The sequence below is a fragment of the Neopsephotus bourkii genome, unplaced genomic scaffold (genome assembly GCF_033783945.1).
Source record: "Neopsephotus bourkii isolate Nb327-2 ecotype Australia unplaced genomic scaffold, CSIRO-AGI_Nbou_v1 NB_1637, whole genome shotgun sequence".
In the NCBI taxonomy this organism is placed as follows: Eukaryota; Metazoa; Chordata; class Aves; order Psittaciformes; family Psittacidae; genus Neopsephotus; species Neopsephotus bourkii.
The window spans coordinates 7,855,844-7,878,446 of NW_026902112.1; the positions used below are offsets into that span (position 1 = coordinate 7,855,844).

The 22,603-nt window shown below is 39.1% G+C and overlaps 1 protein-coding gene across 2 annotated transcripts in view; it reads right to left on the minus strand.

Moving 5' to 3' along the window:
- Positions 1-22,603, minus strand: part of FAM135B (family with sequence similarity 135 member B) — a 194,415-nt gene that overhangs the window by 111,193 nt on the left and 60,619 nt on the right. For both annotated transcript variants that reach the window (XR_009728579.1, XM_061374147.1), the window contains exon 2: positions 21,701-21,796. Coding sequence is in view for 1 of the 2 variants with exons in the window: in XM_061374147.1 (XP_061230131.1) it covers positions 21,701-21,777 (77 nt within the window). In the remaining variant the exon portion in view is untranslated. The remainder of the gene's footprint in view (positions 1-21,700; positions 21,797-22,603) is intronic.

Genomic DNA, 22,603 nt, shown 5'->3' on the forward strand with positions numbered 1-22,603 from the left:
GGACAAATATCATTCATTTCTCCACAGAACTTCCTCTGAGTCTCTGCAGAGAGGGAGGAACTTCTTAACAGTGACTTTATGCCTAAGCAAAAACAAAAATGAAGTCTCTTGCTTTCACACTGTGAAGCTGTATGTTACTTCACAATAGTTTGTGCATTGTGAGGAGGCTTTTTCTGATCAAAATGCAGGCTGCTGCATGACACAGAATCCCATTGTTTTCTTCAGTAGCAAATGATGAGTAGATAAGAATAGATAAATAATTCTTATTCCTCACCCCATTGCCCTACACACCTTTTGGGTATGCCAATATAAGTAATAGTGAGACCAAGATGTAAAAGAGAACCAGGCTAACATGAGCAGAAACAACAAATAAAACACTCTTTTTGTCAGTACCCCTAAAATAATCCATGCTGTTGTATAACTAAGTACTGTGCTCAGTCCCTGCTAACAGGACAGTAGATGGAAAATAGTTCTGACATGCTAAGACCACTCATTTTGTCACAGTTAGGTACTGTCTGGACTAGGAATGGAGTATAACATGCTGAAAAACAACAGGTACAGTGCTTCTGGTTTTCCTCAGGATGAAGCAAATTACCTCCAGCTGGCTTTAAATACTCTTACTAGGAAGTAAACTTATATGCTGATTATGCTTATCAGCCTATTCAAATCCACCCAGACAAAAGAGGAATCAGTTTAGTGGCTGGAGCCCTCTCAGAGTCTTCATGGCCTGTTCTTACCTGAGTGGAACATTTGATGTGTGGACATTACATTAGCAGAGCCTTGAGGTTGTCTGGGTGGAGGTAATGCACAGATATAGCTTCTCCCTCTTTGTATAAGTAGCTGCTGTTTGTATTCCAGACCTGGGAGGAAATCTTACAGGCAGGGGCTTTATATCTGCCCAGCTGATTGAACCTCTCCAAAATGATATGAGGCAAGAAGAGGAAAACTACAAAGATTAGGAACAGGATCTGGAGGTCAAAATCTATGACTAACACTAGAAAATCAGGCAGAAGTAGACATAGCAAAAGCCATCAAAATAGTTACAGGAGGTTCTCCATCACTTATGTGCAGGAAAGGACTACCTGATACTTATGTGGGACTACACATTAATGGTAGATGAGATATTGTCTCCAAAACAAACAAGCTGTTTTGTCCTCCCATTCTTTTTTTTTATGAAGAGCACAAATGAGAAGGCTAAAGGGAAGAAATACAAAGCTTTGAAAAAGATTACGGCCAAGGTGCCAAAACCAAAGAGGTCAGCATGCTTTGTGAAGATAAAGCTGGAGAATCTTGGCAGAAGTGACATGTGAACTGGACACTCTGTGATACAGGTTTACCACAAATCCAATAAATCCATAGAGGTACAGAAGGGTTGGTGATGAGCAGAAGCTAAGCAGCCATTTTGCAAAGGTGCTGAAATAGACATCACTATGGGTCCCTGATTGTAGCCCCAGAAATACTTAAGGTTTTATGGTAGATTTTTAAGGGAAGAATAATTAAGAAATAAATAAGAAATTCCAATGCAATTCCTGTTTTACTACTATTAGGCTAAGTCTGACTCATTAAGCAGTGCATCTCCTTGAATAAGCAGCTTGTTTGTGTTTCTTCTTTTTTCTTTTTAAAGATGAGTGCAGAAAAGCTTATTTAGACCTCAGCTAAGCAGGGAGACCACAGAAAATTGCCAGCTAATGTGTAACAGGATCTGTGAAGCAAAGATCAGGAAACAGCAAGCTGATTTTAAGGAAAGAACTAAAGGAACTTGGCACACTTAACTCAGCAAAACACAGCAATCAGCTCCCTTCTCCATCTATAAATACATTGGGAGGAAAAACATCAGGAAGGAAGAAGAGTGAGGTGCAAGAAAATACAACATTGGCACAAGAACAACTGCATATAAGCTGTCCATGAATAAATGCAGTTTAGACATAAGAAGTTGTAGCTTGCAAAGATCATGAAACAACTTCCAAACAGAAGCAGGAATGAAAAGCCAATTTTCTTTCAGGGAAAGCTCGATACCTTGCCAAATGTTTTACAAGACATGGATCCTTCTTATTTGCAGGACCAATGTTATTTATGCAGGCAGTGCATAGCACTCCAGGTCTCTTCTCTTTTTCAAGACAGACTGCACAGGTCACCCATGTAGCAATGAATTTGCCATCACCACCTTCACTGGCTGTTTGTGAATTGCTTATCTTTAGAATGAAGTAGGTAATTTGAATATTCATTTTGTTTTCCTGTGTCTGGACACATATTAATCCCTGATAGTCTGTACTGACTCATCTAGCATGCTGACATTAAAGCCATGCTTTAATGGCTTTAATGCCCTCAGGAGCCTCATTCCACTAATGGATGTGTTGGATGACACTGCCTTCCCTTGCCTACCCCTTCAAGAAGCAGAGCTACTGACAAGTTTCAGTCTCTTGGCACTGCAGTGGTCAGGCCTCTACTCAGGAGCACCAAAATAACTCTCAGATGTTAAGTGCTCCCTTACTGATCAGTCAGGGTGTAAAAGGATTCAGGGGTTTTGCTGTCTTTGGTAATTATTGCATTGTACACAAATTCACAGAAGTGATATTTAATTTTAGGATAATAACATGTTTTATCACAAGGCAGTGCTAAATCCTGAAGGATTTATATCAAAACCAACACAGAGAGACAGATCAAAGCAGCAGGTCAATGACAGAGCTCTCATGTAGTCCTACAAGTTGCTGCCTACTTGTCTTCCCCTGCCATTGACTGACAACGACATTGTAAAGCCCAGGTTAATAAGGAATTACTGGACTGAGAGAATCAATTTGTTGGATAATATTGATACATCATGCTACCAAACCAGATCACAAGGAGCCCTCACAGACCAGGCTTCTCCTCCCTGATCATTTCTGCAGCTCAGTAACACTGTCATAGCAGCCAGAGGAGTTCAAAACTGCACAGCTTCCACCTGCTTTGAATTACACTGAACAGCTCCAGATTTAAGGTTTCATTCCAAGTTATAGTATCACAGAACAGTTGGGATTGGAAGGGTCCTTAAGATCATCCAGTTCTAATCCCCTCCCATGGGCAGGGATGCCTCACACGAAACCACATCATCCAGGGCTCTGTCCAACCTTGTCTTGAACACTGCCAGGGATGGAGCATTCACAACTTTCTTGGGCAATCTGCTCTAGTGTCTCACTACCCTCACTATAAAGAACTTCTGTCTAATGTAAACATCCCCCCATTTAAGTTTGAACCAGCTACCCCCTGTCCTATTGCTACAGTCCCTGATGAAGAGTTATGCTACATTTTAATTAACAACCCTTAATACACACTTCTAACTGTATGCTGAGCCTGATCAGTCAGCCTGGAATTTCTGTAGCTCCTCAGACCAGTGCTGGAGCTGCCTTCCAGCAGCTCCTGTCTGCAAAACTGTGTTGAATTGCAGCACGCTGGTTTGGGAGTCAGTGAGGAAAAGCCTTTCAAGCAAGGAAAAAACATATTCCCTCATGAAAACAGCATGAGAAGAGACCTCAAATCCCTATGCAAGATGTAACTTCATTTCACAGTATCACAGTATCACAGTATGTTAGAGATTGGAAGGGACCTCAAAAGATCATCTAGTCCAATCCCCCTGCCGGAGCAGGAACACCTAGATAAGGTTACACAGGAACGTGTCCAGGCGGGTTTTGAATGTCTCCAAAGAAGGAGATTCCACAACCTCCCTGGGCAGCCTGTTCCAGTGTTCCATCACCCTCACTGAGAAGAAGTTTCTTCTCAGGTTTAAGTGGAACCTCTTGTGCTCCAATTTGTACCCATTACCCCTTGTCCTTTCATTGTTTGCCACTGAGAAGAGCCTGGCTCCATCCTCGTGACACTCCCCCTTTATATATTTATATACACTAATAAGGTCACCCCTTAATCTCCTCTTCTCCAAACTATAGAGACCCAGCTCCCTCAGTCTTTCCTCATAAGGGAGATGCTCCACTCCCTTAATCATCTTAGTTGCCCTGCGCTGGACTCTCTCCAGCAGGTCCCTGTCCTTTTTAAACTGAGGGGCCCAGAACTGGACACAATATTCCAGATGAGGTCTCACCAGGGCAGAGTAGAGGGGAAGGAGGACCTCTCGACCTACTAACCACCCCCCTTCTAATACACCCCAGGATGCCATTGGCCTTCTTGGCCACAAGGGCACAGTGTCGGCTCATGGTCACCCTGTCGTCCACCAGGACCCCCAGGTCCCTCTCCCCTACACTGCTCTCTAACAGGTCGTTCCCCAGCCTATACTGGAACCTGGGGTTGTTCCTGCCCAGATGCAGGACTCTACACTTTCCCTTGTTATATTTCATCAAGTTATTCCCCGCCCAGCTCTCCAGCCTGTCCAGGAGAACCATACTTCTAGGTTCTTATAGATTTCATCAGATCATCTGTCTTATGCAGAAACTTGCTGCCCTATAGGACATAAGTGCTCCACCCTTTGCATCTCTGCAGCTCTCTGACAGTTACACAAACCATCACTATTTACATCTCCACCATCACTCTTTACATCTCATTTTATGCTTACCTTAGGGACTCTTGCATTTTTATGCTCATCAAGATAGGAATGCTACCTTTTATTTGATCCATATCCACCCTCTTAAAGCAATTCACCCTTTACTTCCCTTTCAGACAGGATAATAAAGTAGAGGTGAAGAGAAGCAAGTACTAGAATGGTGAACAGCAGAGTAAAATGAAAAATTAAGTGGAAAAGAGATGGGGAAAGGAAAGGGCAGAAAAATTAGGACCCCAATAAAGATATGAGCACTTATATCCTACTCTTAAAGGCAATAAAAAGCCTTGAAAACAGAGCTTAATTTAGTCTCACAGTCAAGTAGTAACCTTTTTCAATCTGCTCTTACATTATATGAACAGCTAGAGAAAGGGAGGGTCGTGCTCTTCTAACTGAAGCACCTGGAAAACCTGACACTGTGATAATCTCAGAGAGATAAGTAACCCTTAATTGTTCAGGGTGCAAACAAGAGGCACTCTATAACAATCATTTAATAGTTATAAAATGAGCTGAATATTCCTGAAGGTCATCCTTTTTCTTTCTTAATGTAACCTTCTGTATTACATCTTTTATAATATAATAAGACAAATATGGTGTCTCATGAGAGTTCTAGTGTCTTTGTGCTGCTTGTAGACTGAAATGGATAAACAGAAGATGATAGCCAGGAAATAGCTTCTCGGAGCCCATTGCTTTAAAACATACACATTTTTTTTTTTTTCAATCTCAGAACTTCCCAGGAGATTGAAAACCAAAGTGACTTTGAAAGAGACATGCAAACTGACTGGGGACAGATAGGTATGTCTAACCCAGGAGGCCAAGGAGAGATTTTTCACTTAATTTATAGCCTGGCAATTGTCTAATCACAAATGAATACAAAACCCGAGTATCTTCTAGGCGTTGGCCTTGAACCAGTTTCCAAAGGAAGGGAGTTTGTGGACTTCAGCAAAGTGAATGTGCAGTGTGATCTGACACTCGGTGACTCATGATCCCAGGGCAAGTTATGACAATTAGACCATCCATCAGATCCCTAAATTCTGCTGTTACTGAATCTGTTGGTTCAAATATCTGAAGTCTCAAGTTGAACATTTCTTATGGAAGAAAGTAATGTAGATGAGTCAATTGCATGGTCTCAGTGTAAAACTTGTTTTCTACTATGATTATGCCTGTAGCTCTTGCAGTTTCAGGATGCTGTCCTGGTCTATGATCCCAGCCAACCATTACTTTGGCACTGGTCTGCCATCACTGGATTTGGTTTTGATCATTGACGGCTGACTGGTGGAACAAGGAAAAGAGAAGAGCCACATTACCATACTGAAACTGCAAATTGCTTTCCACCAAGGCCTGACATTTACAGGAGCCCCAGTGGAATTCACACTCACTGCTGCCTCTTCTCCCCATAGCAATCTGGTGTTATGGTCCCCACTTCACATCACTGACCCAGCACCTGAGGTCTCTACTCTGCTCAGATACATCAGCACGTGAGAGGTGGAAGCATCTGGCAATAGCAGACAGCGCACAAAGTTGCATAAAACTGAGTTCACTGATGGCAGATTAGTACCAGAGCAAAGAGAAATTCAAAACAGCCACCCATCCTAACTCAGAGAATTCAACATTTCTATCTTCGTTCAGTGGAATTCTCAAGGTACCTGCCACAAAACAGAAATTTACCTCAGAAGTACAAAGACTTCAGTGGCTCCTGCTGAAGTGAAGGTATTTTGGGGGGATTATATTTTTTGCATTCAAATCACAAAATCATAGAACCATAGACTATCTCGAGTTGAAAGGGACCCATAAGGATCATCAAGCCCAACTCCCTGCTCCTCACAGGACTGCCTAAATCTAAACCATATGACTGAAAACATCATCCAGACACTCCTTGAACTCTGATGGCTATTTCCTAAGATGCCTCAGGTGAGTTTCAAAGAGGGATTTCTTCTTGTTCTGTTTTGGAACTTGATTGCTAGAACTCTTTGCAACTCACTTTTATCATGTTAAACAGGATGGGGCTTGCAACGGTTCAGCTCTTCTTAAGATGAGGTTCTTAATTCAGAGAGTCAGCCTGATTTATATGGGTAACTTCTATGAGGTGTAAACACAGATTATGTCTGTGTCCTACATGCAACAAATAAATAAACCAAACCAACAAAAAAAAAGCAGCATTCCCTATTCTAAAAGACTAAAGATCTCAGTACAGAATCAGAAACAAACACTAACAGCTAGGAAATGTGGACACTTTTCAATGTTTCATGATTCAAACGTGGAACAAAAGCTGTATAGTTTTTGCACCAACGGATCATTAGTCTTTTTGATGTTTCACATATCCTGTACAACTCCATAAGGCAATAAAAAGAAAGCTATATGACTCAAAACTGTAAAGAAAATAATACAACCCCTTGGCTCCTGTTGCAAACACTTTCTAGGACTGGAAGTGGAATTTTTAGCGAAGGAGAAATTAGAGCTTCAGTGTCAGGTAGGAAAGGAGAAAGTATTTATGAGAAATATTTACAAAGTTGTGGAACATGAAGAACGACTGCATAGAAATCAGGACTTATTGGAGACTGTATATCTAAACCAGCAAATTCCAGTCCTTGAAAAACAGCTTCAAAACCAGTGGCAATAGATGGATAAGTAAAAAATCAAGGAACTGGCAGAATGATTAAAACTGACAGTAACATTAAAGCCTTCTGGAATGCTTAGTGAATAGGAGGTAGAATTTCTGCAAGCAGAAGTAAAATAGAAGATGGATGAATGCAGTAAGTTTTTATTAGAAAAGGAGAAACTCATCAAGAATTTACAGCTTGTGATAAAGAAATAGAGAAACTGATAGCTCAGATACAAGACCTGGAGAATAGGGGTACTAAGGCTATAAGACTGACAGCTATTTGGAACTACTACAGAAAATTTAGAAAGTGGAAACTGAATTAAAACGAAATGAAGAAAGATTGCAACAGCAACAGTACTATATCCTGATTCACATGCCTGCCGTACAGTTTAAATTGGATGATACAGGCCATGGCAGGGAATCCCAGCTCCGGGGCTGCAACACCTCCTGCCCTCCTCCGTCGCCGCTCTCCCTCCGGGTCCCGCTGTTGCTGCTCCCTCCTTGGCTTCTTCCTCCTCTGCCTGCACCGCCTTTGTCCCTGATTGGAACCTGTTTCCCCCCGGTGCCCCCACCTTGGCTGAGGGGCTCTACTTCCTCCAGCGCTGGGGCTGCTGGAACCGGCATGGGACAGCCCGGCCTCTCCTCACAGAGGCCGCCCTGCAGCACCATGGCCAGCGCCCGGGCACGGACAACCCGCACGCTCTGCTCCGCAGTGACGCTTCAGCTTTTCTTTTCCCAGAAACACTGTTTTAAATGGTCAGTTTAAATGATTTAACCATTTAAATGATTAGATGAAGAGACTCCAGATATCAGACACAGGCGCATTTCTCCCACACCAGGTCTGGGGATGACCAAATCGGTGCACCTCAATGAAATCACCTTTCTCCTCCTCCCTCATTCTTTTCTTAATTTTTACTTTCTGCATTTGATTTTCATTCCTACTCTTTCTCAGGGAATGGGTCATCTCCATTTCCACCCAGTCACTCCACACACATAAAATTAATTGTTGAATGTGGGAGCTTTCAGAAATTTACCCGTTTTTATCACTGCAGTGAGCACTGAACGGACTTTGCCCTTCCAAGAAGGGTGAATACTCTCTTCCAGAAGTGTACTCAATGCTGGTAGAAAAACGATGGTTCTGCAGATGGAAATCCCATTTTCTGTGGAATGGATTCAGCATCAACAACTGCATCATAACCTCTCTTCACAATGTTTTTTGTCATTATGACTCCTCTCTTCTTTGCAGAAAATCAGTACAGAGAGGTGAAAAGTTTTCAGTCCAAACTGTGCCAGGAATCTGTCCCCTCTGCTAAAACTCTGACCTAATTTTTTAACTATTCCTAAAAATCTTAATATTAATCATGTAAGAACTCACAAAAACTTGTGGCCTGGTAAGCAATTTCCTGCCCATATCACAGACCACCTATCCAGCCTGTATCTATCTTCCCAGTTTGTCTATAGGGGGAGGCTGTGGGGAAGAATGTTGAATGCTTTGCTGAAGTTCAGTTTCACATCTGTTCAGTTGAGGCCTATGCAAACTCCTTTCAGAGGAGAGAGAGCTGCTGCACTTTTCTGCACTCTTTTCTGTAACCTAAGTCAAACCATAGGTAGGTCCAGTTCCCTCCCCTGTCTGAGATCATCTGCAACTTTAATCTTTTCTGCACTTATCCATATGGTATTGTTCTCACTCCTGCTGAGTCTGTTCCTGTTTTCATCAAATAAAAATATCAGTTAGATCTCAAATCAGCATCGTATATGAGGCATTAGCAGAAGCAAGAATAAAAACTGAGGACTCAACTGACATAAGTGAATTCACTGTGGTGAAGATAAACATTGTTATTTCTCTAACTCTTTATCCTATTTCAGAACAGTGACTCACCTAACTTGTTCTGTACATTCATTATGTATCAAATAAACTGGACTTGTAAATTCCAGGCTGAAAAACAAAACACATAAACATTTGGTCTGATATAACACTAAAGACAATCTAGATCCACTCTTTGGATCTGAATTGTCATGCCAGCATTTAAGATATTGATGACAGATATGCGAATACTTTTATCAAACTTATGAGATCTTCCAAAGGGAGCCAGGACTCCTCAAGGCTATATCACAGGTGAATTTAAAAAGAATCTCAGATGGTGCCTCAATCTGTAAACTTTGTGTTTCATTATTGTTGAATAAATGATAATTTCATCTAGGAAATAATTCTGGCAGCAGCCTCATCTTTAGAATATTCTCTCCTCATGAGGAGCATTGGAAGTATTGATGAAGTAAGCTTAATCTGTGTATTCTTTCTCCAACCAAACAAATTCACCATCTACCTTGAAGCATTAAGCCTCCTATTAACTCTATTCCTACTAGCATTAACCTCTGACAGGAACTTTAGTCCCTGAACTCAGTGTACTTTGTAAGTTGCTAATTTGGCTAGAAGAGATTTTTGCAAAATATAGGATGCCATCTGAAACTGGGTTAATCTTTGGGTTGGACAGTCCTAACAGCACAGTGTCTATCTGCAAGTGTCAAGTAGGTTTGGCCATCAACTAACTTTTGCAGAGGTGAGAAGCAGGGCAAAAGGTCAGGAATAACCAAGTATTACTTTCAAGTGGGGGAAGCATAAGGAAGTGAGAACAGGGGCAAATTTTAATTACTTCTACTGGCAAGAAGACACAATAGAAAGGTAAAATCTCAACCACCAGCTGAAAGACCATGGAAATAATCCAGGCGATACAAAACTGTGAGTGAGATAATAGAATTTCTCTTAGCCTTTGTAAGAAAGGATGGCAGTGTTAACACAGGAAAGCAGAGTCAGCATGCAAGACAGAAACCTTTTGATATGATGATGTATATAGGGAGTAGACAACAAACCTTGCAGGAGGAAATCATATTCACACTGAACTGCCACATTCTCTTGTGAAATACAGAGAACAAATACAGATGTCCAAAAGGCATGAATCTTAGATCCTTAGAGAGACCTCACCAACACAACAAATAAACTGATGTGGGTTTTGATAGGTGCTATTTTCATCAGTTTGGATGTGTAACAGTAAAACTGGTTACTGTACCAGTGTGCTTACAGGCGATGGTCAAGGCCAGGTTGGACAGGGCCTTGTGTGACATAGTCTGATATAAGGTGTTCCTGCCCATGGCAGGTGGATTGGAGCTAGATGATCTTAAGGTCCTTTCCAGCCCAAGCTATTTTATCATTCTATGAAAGCAAAATATTAGATCCAAAGTGCTACAATGTCAATGAAATACATTTTTTTTATTGTTATGAGAAGGCAGAGTACCATTAGCGAGGTCTGCTAGAAGATCACACATATAGAATCATAAAATCATAGAACAGTTAGGGTTGGAAAGGACCTTAAGGTCATTCAGTTCCAGCCCCCCTGCCATAGGCAGGGACACCTCACACTAAATCCATGTATATATATATATATATATATACAATATATATATATAATAAATATATATATAAATCCATATATAACTCCCACTATATCCATAAGTTTTGCAAACATCAAGTCACAAACTAATGTGAAACCCAGTTGCTTTTTATGACTCATAATGCAATTTTCATTCCATTTTGAACTGTAGCACATATAGGGGACCAAAGATTTTCAGAGAATACTGCTGTACAAATGAATATGGCAGATTTAAGTAAGGGAACAAAAATTGTCAGAAGCTCAGGTTAGACAAAAAAAGAATCCATTTCATTCTCTGAAATACTTCATTCTCTGAAATATTTTCCACTGTTTTATTCTCTTAAAACTGACATTGTATTTAGCCTTCCAATAACTCCATAAAGGTGGGGAGCACAAGTGTGTTTTCTTTACCTGTACACTGTTAAGACAAGCCCTAAATAGGTTTATTTATCCCAAAGTGGTAATTTGACCTACCGTCTTAAATTATTATATTACCTCTTTATTAAAATCTGAATGCTGAAGTACTGTGCCCATTGTCATAAGTAAGAACTCAAGTCCGGTATATTTCCTGTTAAGGGATTTAGCCTTCTTTCTCTATCCAGTGGTTGGACAAGCCAAGGCTGCTTTTATCTGAGAATCTTCACACCAGTCATTTTCCTTAAACTTTAGTACCTTTATAATATCAATTTAATTCACTCTACTGTTATACAAAGTTTATCTTGTAAGGAGGATATGTGAGTCCTGGCAATATCTAAATCAAAGAGAATATGTTAAACTGCAGGATATTATGAAATAAATTAAAAATCCACAGCTTCCTCAGCATTTTTGGTGTTGGCTGGCTGCAGACATCACTCCCATCACATCATAAACTGACTTCTCATTTGTTACAGGACGTCAGTATATTTATCATGTATAGCGAAATGGGAACAAGAGATTACTGAAAAAGAGTTCATTTTTCAGCTGCATTTTATTTGTAGTACCTTTTCTTGGCAGATGTTATCGTCACAAATGAATGAATGTTCTGAAGTATCAAAGTGGACGTGGACTGACAGGAGAAATCGATCTGCATTTGTTAATGTAGTTTTGCTGCAGCAAGCACATTAAGTAATTAAAGTGCTAAAAGAGATCTTCCCTTCCAGACACACAATCTACTGAACTTCATTAATGCAAGGACAAAGGCCAACTGATTTTTTTCCATTGCAGCTCCAAGTACACCTTGTCTGCAATATACACACCATATAGTTTGATTGCATCCATAGAATTTAACTACCCGGTTATATGAACAGCTACTATCTTAAGGCAACTCTGTAAGATGAAGTGTCAAAAAAGAGCAATGATTTTGGGTTCCCAACATAAGCCAGCTGAAAAGTATCTGATCCAGAGATAGTGTAGGTTTCCATTCTGAACATTAGACTTTGTGATGTTTTAAACTTAAAATAAAAGTCAGAGACACTCTGGAACAAACTTTTCCCATGTATCATGATGTTTTCTACTATCACAGCATCTGAGCATTTGTGATTGTATCTTGTTAAGAATAATCTTCTAACATATTACTACTACTCTCATGTTTGCATGTATAAGCCTATGAGCTAAAAGGCCAGTCAAGCCCACCTCAAGAAATCACTCATTACAGCAAGTAGTAATAGTCATAGATCATCTCAGTCATAGATCGTCTGGGTGTGGAACAGTTACACTGATATGCACCTTACAAAACTGTGCTGAAGTGCGTGGACATTACTGCCAAAAGGCAAGATTTCATCCAGTGTAGGGCAGGGCAACGGAGCTCAACCACATCTCCTAGCCACTAGGCAGTGCTTCCTCTCTGAAAATGATGGGGATAGGCTATTAAGTTAGGGACATAATAATGAGAGAAATTGCTGGTGTGTTTTCTTCAATCGTAGTTTGCATGGAGATGTGATTTTTTTCACATGCAGTTCCCAGCAATCACTAATATGAAGCTGAAATCAGGCACATGCAAAATCAAAGGGAAAATTCTGGATAACACGGTTATTTAAAACAAACACGTTAGAAAGCCCAGAAATGTTATATTAATTTGAGAGTATGAGTACTCCAAATGTCATCTTATCACTTCTCAACACATATGGACCAGATTCACCACTTGTTCTGCTCCCATTTGGTGCCATGTAGCACAACAAGAACTGGCTGAGTCATATGTCGAGAAAGAGTGTGCTCACTTTACTTCAGTTACCCTTCACACATCGGAAGGCAGCTGATTTTTCTTGGTCATGAACACCAAAATGATAACTAGTCATTAAAACAACTTATTTAAAAGTACACATGGCACAGCACTCAGCAAATTGGCGTCTGTTTAGTCATCAGTATAACGGAAAAAAAAGGTTTAAGTATAATCTAGTGAATCAATACATTCACTTCCTGGATTTCTGATCTAGTCTTGCTAAAGTTGTCTCAGCTTTTTCCCATCTGTAGAATGTAAACAATTAGACTTAAGAAAGACATTTTAAAGGATCGGTAAAGGTTGTAAAGTGAGTTCTGATCCAAAGATAAAAGGTGATAAAACTTATGCAGAGCAAAGTGTGGTATAGATACTCTGACTACCCAGGTGGACAGGTTTGTAGACACCAGGAAAATTCAGAAGTCAGGAGGCAAGGGTACAGACAGGGAAGGCTTTGTTCTTGCTCCTGGAAGACAATCATTAAAATATAACAAACAGACAACAGTGCTAGCCAGGAGGAATGTTGTGCAAACAGATGGGATCCACTCTCCCAGGAAATAAAATGCAAGGTGTGATATTAGATAAAAGTCTTGGGTAAAAAAAAATATGGTTTAAAAACAAAAAGAATCTAAAATGAAACTTCTGGGATTTAGCCAGCTTTTAATACTCATTAGTCACTGACCTGGAAGACAGCTCATGCTATCATTTATAACATTAAAAACTGACCATCATAAGATTTTCTTCAAAGCTCTTGGGTAACTGGGCAGTGATTTGTCCATTTTTATGACTTCAATTCATAAAATAGAAATATTTCTACAAGCAGAGATCTTTAATTTAAAGTATTATCCTCTGGAATATCAGAGTAGCTTTGATCACCCTTGAGTTAATTAAGCTTTCAGTTCAGCAAAGCAAAGGTTTTCATTTAATGGGCTAAAATCATGTCTTTGGGGTGAATTTCTACTTCAACCAGTAGAGCTTGTACAATAATTGGTTGCTGTTCTTTTGTGGGTCTTGAAGAGACATCTGTGATCTTCATTGATGCACTCAGGTCTAACTTTTACCGTCTGAATATTTGTGCTTAATGATACGGAGAACTGATGTTACAAAGCCCATAGACTCTTAGAAGTTGTTGGCATTAAGTGCAGCATTCAAAACTGGGGTCCTTCAAGGTTGTGCTAGATTTGTTGAGGAATTGAACATAGCAACATCAAGATTTAAAGTGTGGAGCATTGCATATAGATGAGGAGCAGACCTTTATTTAAGAACTGCATTTCTCAGCTAAAATAACTTTTAATCTTAATCAAATAAACCTATTTCATGCTCTATGCTAAATAGCTAGATGAATTACTGGAGACCATGGTGCTGATGGTAAATCATTAAAACATAATGTCTGCTGCACGGGCTGTAACTGAGTATTGCAGAAGGAAGCTGCACAGGGTTGTTTCTGTGTCAAGGCAAGCTATGATCATGTTCATTCTGGAGAATCATCCAGGCTGGAAGGGAATTTGGGTGGTCTCCAGCCCAATGCCTGCTCAAAGCATAACCAATCATTGAATTTAGACCAAATTAATTAGGACTATGGCCATTAGCTCTAAAACTTCCAAGGATGTAGATGCCCCAGCCTCTCTGGACAGCAAATTCCAGAGCTTGACTGTTCTTACTGAATTTATTCTTTTTCCCTTGCAACCAGGAACTGTAGGAAAGGACCAGGTCTAGCTGTTCTTTCAACATCTTGTCCTATATTTAAACAGAAGATTTGCTGCTGGTGATATGGCATGCCTCCTCTAGGGATATGCACAATGTGTAACAATGTGATAACACATTCTGAACACAGATAACTTCATCTGCCTCAATTAGTTGCTGTTTGCAAAGTGTTTTAGAGAGGAAAAGTGCCAGAAAAGCTGCAAAGCACCACAGTTACTCTTACATGAAAACTTGGAGAATAACTTCCCACTCCCTAAAAATTGCTCACAAGGAATACAATGTTTTTTGAAGCATCTCATAGTTATTTTATTACTAGAGCTGCTCATTCAGCAATTTCTGGCACCCTCTTTCATTTAAAATAATTTCAATCAGTCTATGCTGTTGTCATTTCTGGCTTGTTCAAGTTCTGTTTTAAAGACGTGTCACTTCATTTGTTCTTAAGTAATAAAATGTTGCAGCACATACACATATATCCTTTTGCAAGCCTGAGGACTTGGACTCCCTTCCCATACACACACACACAGCTGATTGATTCCTGGTGAATAGACACAGGTCCATCTAGAAACTCCTTGAATTAGGATCTGCAGTCAACACTTGAATTGTAGGTCTGTATAAATCATGTTCGGTGAACTTGAAGCACCTTGCTGACATAATTCACTCAGAAACTCATCAAAGCAGCAATATAAATGTCACTTGGATAGGAGTGGTACTTGCTTTCCTTAGAGACGATGGTATCTCAATTTTAAGGGGCAAAGGTTTATTTTTTGATCAACCAAATAAAACAGATAAATTTGGGTTTTTCTTCTTTTTTCTTTTATTTCCACTCTTGCAGCACTGATTACCAACAAGGGATTGTTTAACAAGGGAACAGAACCTGGAGTTGATATATTCAAAATATTTTTTTTAGACTAATAAATATGAAATAATATTTTGAAGCTTTGGGATACAACCTTCCATGGTTTTCATAGCAATCACGAGCAGTAAAAGGTTAATTTTAAATAGTACAAGAGTTTCTTCTCTAATTGGCTGATTTCAGGAAATGGGGCTTTATGAGAAAGGGGTAGGACCAGCATCAGAAACATAGACATTGACGAAGGCTCAGCTACAAATTCTGGCACAGATACCTGACTAAAAATGTTACTGCTTAATATTAGGTATCACAAAGAAGCTTCTTTGGAGGCATGAGTTGCTGAGATGCATTGCTTGCTAGCCTCTAAATCAGAGAAGACACAATCCAACAAGCCAGTGGAGAGACTCCCATTGTTGAAGAGGTTTTGAAAAAGGCTATAGAAGCCCAATTAACATAAAATGCCACATGGTTTAACTGATTTCCTGAGTATTTAGCAGTCTTGAAATCTGAGCCTGGAAGAGCAGTGAAAACCCTGTATTTTCTGAGATGTGGATCACTGTATTAATTTATTTGGCTATCACAACCGATTACTGACAAGATCACCATAAAGTGACCATTCTGTTATGGTACCGGCTTTGTCTAAACCAAAATTATATAGCTTTCTGTACTCATAAACATGTTCATAAACACTCCAGCTGACAAGCTTTTTCTTTTATTTTTAACCTCATTCTGTATGCAATTCTTATATGATACTTATCACTAATATCTGAACAACCCTCAATACTACTTCCACAAAGACCAGTGTCTGTCATATGATTTTCCTTTTATTCACTCCTCTTTGAAAGAGTATTATTCTCTGCTTTCTACACTAGCTTCCTATATGATCTGGTGTCCAGCATGCTCACAGCAGCCTGTGGGGCTGCGGAGATAATGCACAGTATTTTGTAGCAATTCCTTCATGATGACATTTCTGCAGCTCAGGACAACTGACATTAAGACATCAGAGCAAAAGGGTATCTTCTAGGCAAACAGAGGTAGTAGGAATATCAGTCTTACCTGTTATGGTTACCATCAGCGAGCAGCCTAAGGACAGTCACAAGCTGAGGGCTTGACAGACCAGTTATGTGTATATCTGTATATAAGTACATATATTTCCTATCTAAGGATAGTGAGCCATACTCTACAAGAAGCTGTCATCTAACTACTAACTTGTGCCTTGCTTAGATTCACCTCTCTTTTTTCTGCTATGCACTGAACCATTGTAGTGTGATACACTTATATGTAACAGATGGATATGAATATTCCCTGCATAAAGTTATCACTTATTTTACACCATCTAGTTAAAGTACAATCATCAGAATGACAGAAAAGACAGAAAGGGAGCTGACCACAGTAGGTCACAGAAGAGCTTCAGAAGACTAGACATGGTTTTCATCACTGTACACTGGCTGCATTTCAGAAAGGACACACTAAAGTTCCCTGCCACATCTAATATGTGAAACATCTCAGGATCCAGAGTGCTAGTTGTCCAGGGACCTTATTTATGAATCTAGATTGTATTAACTCTGTGATATTGCCTTGGTTAGTCAACCTATTAAATGAGTTGGACTTGGCCTTTAGCTCAGTTCCATGTAAGTATAAAAGTGACACAGAACACTTACCTGATGTGTTTAGGTCAAGGTGAGTCAGAATATTGCTTTTTTGAAGGAGGAACATTATTTCCAGATACAAGAGTATCCTACTTTTGACTGATTATTTTGATAGTTAGCAGAGTTTGTTGAGATGCTGCTCTTCATCTGCAGAACAGCCTCATATTTTAGGCTCCACTCTATTTAGTTTCAGTCTTTTTCCCCTAGCACTGGCACTGGACATCCATCTCTTCAGTAGACACGGGGTGCCTGAAAATTAAAGGTGGCTACACTAACTAACCAAATGAGAGAATTGTCTTCACCAACTATTATGGAAATAAGTCATCATACATGATTCTCCTGAAGTTGAACATTTACTACAGTTTGGGAGATTGTTGTTTATCTTAATGAACACCAGCACCACAACTAAATTCATGTGTATGGGTTTGTGCTTCACTGCTTTCAATCCTGCCAGTTCAATGCAGCAGGTTCTCAGCCTGAAAAAATGTATATTGTTATGAAAAAGTAACAAGATTTCCCTCTGTCCTAGACTTTTAAATAATAGAATCAACTAAGTTGCAAAAGACATTTAAGATCATCAAGACCAACCATTACCTCAGGATTTCCAAGTCCACCACTAACCCATTTCACTAAGGGCTTGACACTGTACCTCAAAGACTCCATGTCCTAATAGACAACAGATAAAAGTAAGGGATGAACCCCTGGATACAATATGTATTTTCAAGATATCCATCCTGACAAGAAAGGCATTAGTTGATTGCTGAACCCCAGTTTTCTGAGGAAAGCAACTGCTTCATTTTGTCTCTGTAGGCAACACTTCATGACTAAGTACAGAAATACCATTTTCCATGTAAGCAGCAGGGATGTTTTACCACATAAAAAGAAGACCCTGTTGAGAAGACCCTGTTTTCAGCAGCTCTGAATTTTACTGATACTTCATCTGATACTTGCATGGTTTTGTAAACTCTGAGAGCATTGATCTTTTCCCCAGTGCAAAGTTGCATTCATTTAGAAGCTGGATGTCATTTTTCTGCTCAATTTATTCACCACCACACCTTACACACATAAACCATCAGTGTGTCAGACACTTACAAACTGCAGCCTTGAATCTGAAGAATAATAAGACTGATAAGCAGTTGATCCAGTCTTCTGATTGGTAACTAATGACTTATCTTGGTTTATAATACCTCCTTCCCAAAATCCTAGTGTTATTAAGTCAATGTTTACCTTATTTGTGCTTTCTATTCCCTCACTGACTCCAAAAGTTGCTTGCTTTGTGAACACAGTAGTTGTGGGTTGCTGGTCTTTCTTTCTCTTTCGAATAGGTTTTGAAAAGCTTTAAGAAAAAAAGGTGAAGAAGGATTGCTTTTGACTGAAGTAGACAGATCAATTAATCGGTCTCTGGCAGTCAGGGATAATTTTATTTCCTACTTTATTAAGGAAAATCAGAATCAGATAATTTCACTAGAGAAAATATGTCACCAGTTATTAAGCAGCACACAGTGGAGAGAATTAAGGAGCGAAAACTTGAAAATGTTTCCCAGAAATTGCATTACTTATTAGTCAACCTTTAGAACTCTGGCGTCAAACAGTATTGCAAATCCTTTGGTTTGACCAAAGAAAAGCTTCTTTCTCTCCCCTATAGTAGCACCTACAACATTTAACCTTTGATGTCTATAAATACTGACACTTACAACTGAGCTTCAGAAGATAAATTTAACACTAATTGACTGAAGTAAACTACCTGCAACACAAAATGTGAGGATGACTGTTCTTGTTACATATGCTAGAAACATATAACCATAACATATATCTTTTAAAAATCATTACTTCTGTATCTGAGTCACTTTACAGTATTAAACATTCATACAGGTTAAGAGATTCAAATATCACAGGGTGCTATTCAGATAGATTAAGGAGATTCCATTTCTTGTGGAGAGGGAAAGGTGCAACTGGCTGTGTGTGCGTATAGAATTCAAAATAGCTTCCAGTGCAATCAAAACTAGAACAAGACCATTACTGAAGGCCTTGCATTTTAAAGCACTTTTACTCTGTGGCTTACAGCCAGCAGATCGTGTTCTTAATCAAGTTTTACTATTAACCATCACCTAACGGCTTCAGAAGGGCTTATTCTCCCAGGATTCTTTTGCTAAATGTATTGATTTATGCATTCCTTTATTTGCATGGAGTGCTCTTCTCCAGGGGGCTCACTGCTGGCACAGACACACTCTCCCTAAAGGCACTATCCTTAGGACAGCTAGCCAAGACTAAGTGTTTCGGAAAATACTGTCCTTATTTATGCATATGTACACAGTTCCAACCCAGGAATTTCAACCTTCTGTCAGTAAGGCAGGCAGTAGCAGGACTGTTATGTATTTGTGGAAATACATAACCAGGTTTTTTTATTATGATTTTTTTTTATTTTGTTTTTGTACCAAAGTGTCAAAAGAAAGAGTAAGTTATATAAATTATTATTAATACTGCTAGCTATTAATAATGTTAGCTACTAATAGTGTTAACTATTAATACTGTTAATTATTATTAATACTGTTAAACCAACACATTAATAATATTGGCTTTATTGTTAAAAACCCTAATATGTTGTGTTCTCATAGAAATTAAGATTCACTTCAGCTCTGCTGCTGTGCTGATGGACAACCTTTCATAAATCATCTTTCTGGCCTTCAGTAGGACAGAGTAATATTGACTCAGTTTACAAGGCACTAAAAGAAGAAAAACACTAGTTACATAGAAAATTCCCATCATTATTACTTCTACCACCTTCTCGTCTGGGGAGATCATAAGTCAGTCCAAGATATCCCAGATGTCTATAGTGAATAAAAACAATGGCAATAGGGGAAAACTGTAAGAAAGTGTGCCCAAGTTAAAATTAAATTTGGCAAGCTCATCTACTCATTTTCTTCACACTTCCAGACTACGGTGGTAGGGACTGCTGAGTAGATGAAACCAACCAAAGGACACTGATCATCAAATCTAAGACACAATAAATGATTTAGTTGGAAATGCGAACATTATATGTGTACACTATATAAATGCAATAGCATGCAGGATACATAGAAAAATAACTGTAAACAAATTAATGCAGCATAACCTGTAGTCCTGTGTGTTTGGAATATTAATCAGTAAAGCAAGGTAAGCACCAGTGGGGAAAAAAGCAAGGGTAATTACTAGCTCATTAATATGACAGCAGAATATATTAACTGTGTTAGCACCAGGTTTACCCCCACACCAGAGATTTGATGTGACTGTCAAAGCCAACAAAAGTACTTTATGGAAATTATAGAATGCAAAAGCAGACTAATATGACAAAAAACAGGCAGCCCATCACACAGTAACGTCCAAAGTGGGAAGATTCCTGGCTAACCTCTATACATCCTACCATCTAAGTCCAAAACAATCATTGAACCCACAGACGAGTGTTGATTTTCAAATGTAAGATCAGAAACATTTACACGCATCACCAGAAACCAGGAAAAAAATCTATAGCTAGAATTATCTTCTAAGGTCATAAAGACCAGAAGACACAGGAGGGTTCTTTTATGTCTCAGATAAACCAAACAACTCCAACACAGAGCACTTTATACGTGTGCATATATATATATATATATACACATATGAAAAGTACTTGGTATAGTCAGAATGCTTTCTAACATAAAGTTGGTGTTTATTCACTTGAAGATGTTAACAGAATGACAGATGCCAGCTGTTAAAACAAAATAGAGCCATGTTTCCTTCATTCAAGTTCACAGCATCTTTCCCACATAACTCATCACAGTAAAAACACATAACAAGAAGCCTGTATACAGACAGGAACAACTCTACCTAATCTTTCCCAATACTTGAAACAATTTAATGGTTTCCTTGCAGGAAATGGTGTTTTTGATGAGCAAATCTGCTGTGAACCACCCCTGTACCAAGCTAAGGCTTGAGAGAAAGTATTTAGGGCTCTGTATTCATCAGTCCTCACAGAGTAAAGAAAATAAGACTTCACTAGACCCACTGTTGTCCATGAAGTACCTTCTTTTGACCTATCTGGGTCTTCTGGTCTCCTCAAAAAGTGTTTCTTTACCTTATAATTTCCTCACTGAATAACACATATAAGGCTCGATATGCAAGAAGAGTAACAACTCACCCTTGGTCAGGCTTTTCCACAGCCACCAGGTTGTTAAAAAAACTATTAGGAAGAGTGGCACAAAAGAACAGCGAATTAAGTAAAGCAGAAGTTATACACGTTCTTCTAACTTAGGGGGATGTGAAAAAACAACATATCCACCAGAAACAGAGCTTTAGGCAAATATGAGCATTTATTTTCCCTTGTGAAATGGTGAGATTTAGCTAATTTCATTAAAAGAACATTGCCATTAGATTTATGACCCCAAAATGAACATGTTTTCCTTATAGTTCAATACAACTATAATTTCACACAGGCTCAAAACCAGTCCAGAAGCATTTAAAGCAGCTATTGTACTTATATCTGAACAGATGCTTAAAGTAATTTGGAGCATTACAGCATTGTATTACAAAAACAAGTCAGTCAGTCTGACTTTATAGTGAAAGTAATGTACATTGATCTTCCTTGACAGCAATGAAAGCCCAATGACATCCTTCCCTGCCTTGAAGATTGCATGAAATATAACTGCATTTGGCAGAAAAGAACCTGTTTTGCAGTTTAACTCTTTTCTGTAAACTACTCCAGTGTTATCAGCTGTAAATTAATGGAAACATCAACTCACCCTCTCTGGAAGAGGTCCACATTATGGAATTTGTGTAGTTCCACAGAAAACTCGACCGTTCCCTGGACCTCAGACATGGTTTTTTCAGGTCATCACCTAAACAACACATATATAGAGGCATTATGAACATTTGAAGTATTTTGCTTAACAAACCCATGAATGGATTACTACTTTTTGTTCAGCATCTTTGGGTTCATGCAAAGCTTGAAATTGACTGAAATCAACTGGAACCTTTCCAGTAACATCACTGGGCTCCATCTTCAGGAAGACTTGCTAAAAGCCAGATCAAAGCAGTAATTAAGAGAGGTAAAAAGTCTAATTAAGCATGAGGACAGAATGATAATATTATGCAAAGTATAAGAAGCAAAAAGTAAATAACATATTATGTGCAAGAATCTCAGAGCAAATTTTAATTAACTCTCTTGCTACTCTCATATGGGAAATTGATTTTTTCCTTCCCATTTTACCAAATGGCAGATATCCAGGGTCAGCACAGCTCATTTCTATAAAAGCACAGGCCCAAAAGACAAAAGCCTTAGACAGATGAGAGCAAGAATTCAGCTGTCTCTTGCTTTTGACCCTTCCTATGACTTAACTAAATTCCCAGAAGGGAAGCTTCTGAAGAAATATGAATAATTTAAATATTAATGAATGAAAGAGATTCTTCTAAGGGAAATGCTGGCAATCAAAGCACCTAACAGGCCACAACAGCCAGATCACAATTTGAAATGTTACAGCCACTTACAGATAATATCTCATAAGTTCATCAAATCATAGAATAATCCAGGTTGGAAGCAACCTCAAGGAATCTTTGCAAAAGTACATTTCCAAACCAGCCCTACTCAATACACCAGTGTAAACCCTCAACATTCCCCTAATTGCAGCAGAGGAAAGCCAAGGGCT